The 5000-nt window shown below is 75.4% G+C and overlaps 1 protein-coding gene across 1 annotated transcript in view; it reads right to left on the reverse strand.

The window, feature by feature from the left end:
- Nucleotides 1-2125: 2125 nt before the first annotated feature.
- LOC135408784 (collagen alpha-1(I) chain-like) overlaps nucleotides 2126-5000 on the reverse strand; it is a 3893-nt gene continuing 1018 nt past the window's right edge. Inside the window, exons 2-3 of the mRNA XM_064643783.1 lie at nucleotides 3743-4726; nucleotides 2126-3676 (exon numbers count right to left, since the gene is read on the reverse strand). Of these exons, the coding sequence (XP_064499853.1) occupies nucleotides 2126-3676; nucleotides 3743-4726 (2535 nt within the window). The remainder of the gene's footprint in view (nucleotides 3677-3742; nucleotides 4727-5000) is intronic.

The following is a 5000-nucleotide window of genomic DNA, read 5'->3' on the forward strand; positions in this document are numbered from 1 at the left end:
TAGAGCCGGAGCGGCGCCGCCGCCCGGCCCGGATGCGGGTAGACGTGTTCCCGCCGACCGGCGGACTTAGAGCCGGAGCGGCGCCGCCGCCCGGCCCGGATGCGGGTAGACCTGTTCCCGCCGACCGGCGGACTTAGAGCCGGGGCGGCGCCGCCGCCCGGCCCGGATGCGGGTAGACGTGTTCCCGCCGACCGGCGGACTTAGAGCCGGAGCGGCGCCGCCGCCCGGCCCGGTCGCGGGTAGACGTGTTCCCGCCGGCCGGCGGACTTAGAGCCGGAGCGGCGCCGCCGGCCGGCCCGGATGCGGGTAGACCTTTTCCCGCCGACCGGCGGACTTAGAGCCGGAGCGGCGCCGCCGCCCGGCGGCGAGTGGACCCGGTCTCCGAGCCCCGTGGGTAGAGCTCCTGTCCAGGTCCGGCAGCTAGAGCCGCTCCGAGGGCTCGGCGAGGGCCCTCGGCCGGCGCCGAAGCGCTGCCGTTTCCGGCCGGTGCTCCGAGCGTGGCACCGAATTCACGGAGCGAGCAGACGGCGTGCGACCGCTCGATCCGTCGGTCGGCGCGCCGGCGTGCCCTTCCGGCCCTGCCCCGACCTCCCCGATTTCCCACAGTTCTTAGCGAGTCCTTCCAGCGCGCATGCTCCGTCCAGTACTCTCCCGGGGGGCTCGTTGCGGGGACTCCATCTCCCGTGGCCCTTTGCGGCAGACTTCCTCTCCGGCGTTAAGGCTTTCCCCTGCCCCGAGGCTGAAAGAAGAAACGTTCTCTGCGGGGCGGGGAAGCCGGGGGAGTAACTGGGACTCTCTTTAGGCGGCACGGCTGCGGCCGACCGGGCTCGGCCGCCTCGGCGCCGCCGGGAAGAGCCGATGTCCGAGAGTAGCGGCTAGAGCCGGTCTCGGGGCTTAGCGCTGCGCTTTCTGCCCGGCGCTCCGAGCGTAGCAGCCTTTCCCCTGCCCCGAGGGTGAAAGAAGAGACGTTCTCTGCGGGGCGGGGAAACGGGGGGAGCAACCGGGACTCTGCCCGGGTGGCACGGCTGCCGCCGCCTCGGCTCGGCCGCAGAGGTGCGCAGCGGGTAGAGTTGTCGTCCGTGCCCGGCGGGTAGACCCCTGGTCCGAAGCCGGCGGGTAGACCTGGTGTCCCGGTGCAGCGGGTAGACCTGTGGTCCGGGCTCGTCGGCTCGAGCCGCTCTCCGAGTCGGGTGGCTGGAGCGGGTTCCGAGCGCTTAGCCGAGGCCCTCGGCGGGTGCCGAGGCGCCGCCGTTCCTGCCCGGGGCTCCGAGTGGGAAAGAGAGGGCGTTGTCCGCGGCGCGGGTCCAGAGGGGGAGTAGCTGGGACTCTCTTAAGGTGGCAGGGCGGCGGCCGACTGGGCTCGGCGGCGGGGGTGCCGGTGGGTACAGCTGCTCTCGGAGCCCGGCGGGTAGACCTGTTGTCCGAGCCCGGCGGGTAGACCTGTTGTCCGAGCCCGGCGGGTAGACCTGTTGTCCGAGCCCGGCGGGTAGACCTGTTGTCCGAGCCCGGCGGGTAGACCTCTTGTCCGAGCCCGGCGGGTAGACCTCTTGTCCGAGCCCGGCGGGTAGACCTCTTGTCCGAGCCCGGCGGGTAGACCTGTTGTCCGAGCATGGCGGGTAGACCTGGTGTCCGAGCCCGGCGGGTAGACCTGGTGTCCGAGCCCGGCGGGTAGACCTGGTGTCCGAGCCCGGCGGGTAGACCTGGTGTCCGAGCCCGGCGGGTAGACCTGGTGTCCGAGCATGGCGAGTAGACCTGGTGTCCGAGCCCGGCGGGTAGACCTGGTGTCCGAGCATGGCGGGTAGACCTGGTGTCCGGGCCCGGCGGGTAGACCTGGTGTCCGAGCCCGGCGGGTAGACCTGGCGTTCGGGTTAGGCGGGTCGACCTGGTGTTCGGGCCCGGCGGGTAGACCTGGTGTCCGAGCCCGGCGGGTAGACCTGGTGTCCGGGCCCGGCGGGTAGACCTGGTGTCCGAGCCCGGCGGGTAGACCTGGTGTCCGGGCCCGGCGGGTAGACCTGGTGCCCGAGCCCGGCGGGTAGACCTGTTGGCCCGGGCTTCCGGGCCGACCCGTTCGCCCAGTCGGGCGCGGCCGGCCTCGTGCCCCGCCGGGTGCTGTCGAGCATCAGGTCTACCCGGTTCCGGGGCTGGCGAGCATCAGGTCTACCCGGTTCCGGAGCCGGCCGATGCGGCCGCCGCGGCCGCCGCCGGCGGCCTGCGCCCCGGCGGCGTCCCGGCGCAGGGCCACCAGGTCTACCCGGCTCCGGCGGGACTTAGGCGCCTGTCGGCATTTTCGGGGTAGACCTGTTGTCGCGGCCGGCCCCGGAAGTCGGCCAAGGGGTCGCTGTCGGGCGCCGCCTCCGGTTAGGTCTAGGCGAGAGGCGGCCTGCTCTCGCGCGCCTCCCCGCTGAGGAGCCTCGAGCCGCTTCGGAGGCGCGGCGGCGCCAGGACGCGTCTGTCCGTATTGTGGGCAGGGGTTGTCTAGCAGCGCGGGTTCCGAGGGCCCCTTTTCTTCCGCGTCTGCTGCCGCGCGGCCTTCGGCGCGTGCCACGGGCCGGCCAACCCCACGAGCGGCAGGAAGGCCGGCGCGAGAAAGCCGCGGGGCTCTCGACCGGCTTCCTCGGGCGGGCCCGATGACGGGAGAGGAAGACGAGAGCCGAGCGCGAAAGCGCAGCCGAGGGAGTGCGGGACTGGGACGGCCGAGGGGGGCCCGCGGGGGCCCGACAGCAGCGTCCAGCCCGAGCCGGTGGCGGCTGCCGGCTCCCTGAGGGCCCCGGGCGAAGGCGATGGTGTGCGAGGGCGGCGAGGCGGCGGCGTCTCGTCCTTTCGGTGGGCCGGCCTTAAGCCGGCGCCCGTCGTCCGGCGGCGGCGGCGGGCATTGTTGCGGGCGGTTGGCGGCCGGGGCTCGAAGGGCCGAGCCCGCGCGGGCTTTTTCCCCGGCCGCCTCCCGAGAGCCCCGAAGATGGCCCGGGCCTGGGTGGCGGCGCCCTGTCCTCGGCTGCCGGGCGGCAGCGGTGCCGGCGGCGTGCCGGGGACTGGCGGTGGGCGTGCGGCCTCGCCTGGGCCCGGCCGGTTGCCGGAGGGGCTCGGTGACGGGACCGCCCGATGGTCGGGCGAGGCGGCGCCCTCGGCGCGCCTCGGCTCTTTTGTTCGTTCCCCCTTCCTCGGCCCTAAGCCGGGGACCCGCCCAGCGGGCCGAAGGCGGCGGCGCCGGCCGGCCAGGCTGTGGCCGGCGGCCGCGCCGGCAGACCGAGAACCCGACAGAGTCGCCGGGGAGCCCTGGGGACGCACGATGGCCGTTGGCGGGCGAGGCGGCGGCGCCTCGCCCCTCCCTCCTCTTAGGCCGGCGCGAGAGCCACGGCGGCCGGGCGGCCCGTGCGGTCGGGCCTGCCCCGCCGGCCTGGCTGCCGGAGGGCTGGGTTCCGCGAAGGTCTGTCGGCCGGGGGCCGGGTTGCGGGCGAAGTGGGGCGCCCTCCCGGCCTTTTTTTTCCGTTTTTTTTGATTTTTGCTCCGGCGGCCTTAAGCCGCAGCACGCCGAGCGCGCCAGGGAAGAGAAAGTGCGTGAGAGCGCGAGAGCGGCCCGGCAGCGGCCGGCCGCCGCCGAGGCGCGAGCCCGTGGGCAGCGAGAGGGAATCGGGGAGCGAGGGGCGCGGGCCCCGCCCCGAGCCCCGGGCGGCCGTGGCTAGCACGGCGAGCGAGAGGCGCGCGTGCTTTTTTCTCGGGGGCTTTTTGTTTTTCTCCCCGTCGCCGTCCCCCGGCCTTTCTGGGGGAAGCCGACGGCCGCGAGGCGGGCGAAAGCCGGTGGCCCCGCGGCACGTTCGGTGGCGCTTTCGCACGCTGGAGGTGTGCCGCTCTGCGGGGGGCGGCCGTGGGCCCGGCGGGGCCGGAAGCGTGGGTTGTCCGGAGCCGGGCGTCCGGCGGCACCCGCCTCCTGCCGGGCCGGGAGAGAGCCGTGGAGAGTAGCGTGCGGGCCGCCGGCGTCGGCGGCCTGGGGCACGTGCCGTCCTCCGCGTAGTGGCAGGCTGAGCGAGAGTGGCCGTGGGGCCGTTCCCCGAGTGACGATGGATGAGGCTTTTCGGGAGGCGTGGGAGAGGGCCCCCGGCGGGCCGGCGCTCCTCCGTGGCCGGCCGAGAGGCGCGGCGGAGGCCGGTGTTCGGGCCGGGCGGTCTCCTCTGCCCGTGGGCTTCCCGTGGCAGGCGAGGTGTCGCCCCTCCCGCCGGGGAGGGGCTTCTTCACCGTACCGAGCTGTGTGACGGCCGCGCGGCCCCGCGAGCTTTTCAGGTGTCCTTGGGTAAAAACAGGCGAGGTGCCGGTGCCGGCCTGGGTCCGGGTGGCGCCCGTGGGTGCCGGCCGCGCGCAGCGCCGGGCGGCGGTGCGGCCGGAGCCGCGACGGCGAGCCAGAGAGAGGCGAGAGAGAAAAGGGAGGAAAGAAAAAGGCTCGGGGGGAAGCGCCCCCCGCCCGCAGGTAGCGCCGGAGAGCGCAGCGGGTCGCCGCGCCGCCGCCCGCTGCCGAGCGAGCCGCCCCGGCCGAAGGGGCCTCGGGGACCGGGCCGCGCCCGCCTCGTCGGGTCGCCGTCTCCTCTAGCACGTCCGGTGGTGCCGCGCGGCCGAGCCGCCGGCCGGCCGGCCGGGCCGGCTTCGGGGGCGGGTCAGCCCCAGCCGAGCCGCGGCCGGCGGCGTGGCGCGCGCGCGGCCGCGCGAGGGAAAGGAAGGCGAGCCCGCGGGAGGCCGCCTGACGCGAAAGCTGCGCAGCGGTCCCGGCTCCTTGCCCGCGGCGGCGCGGGAAGGGCCGGCCGCCGGGGTCGGCCGTCGCCGCGCGCGGTTCCCGCCGCGCGCGCGCGGCGCCTTCCCCGCCCAGGCGCCGCCCAGTCGGCCGGGCCGCGGGGCCCGGCGGGGGCCGCCGCCGTCGTCGGGGCGGCGGCGGGCGGCGCCGCTCGGGTGGCGGCTACCTGGTTGATCCTGCCAGTAGCATATGCTTGTCTCAAAGCTTAAGCCATGCATGTCTA

The sequence above is a fragment of the Pseudopipra pipra genome, unplaced genomic scaffold, assembly GCF_036250125.1.
Source record: "Pseudopipra pipra isolate bDixPip1 unplaced genomic scaffold, bDixPip1.hap1 HAP1_SCAFFOLD_640, whole genome shotgun sequence".
In the NCBI taxonomy this organism is placed as follows: domain Eukaryota; kingdom Metazoa; phylum Chordata; class Aves; order Passeriformes; family Pipridae; genus Pseudopipra; species Pseudopipra pipra.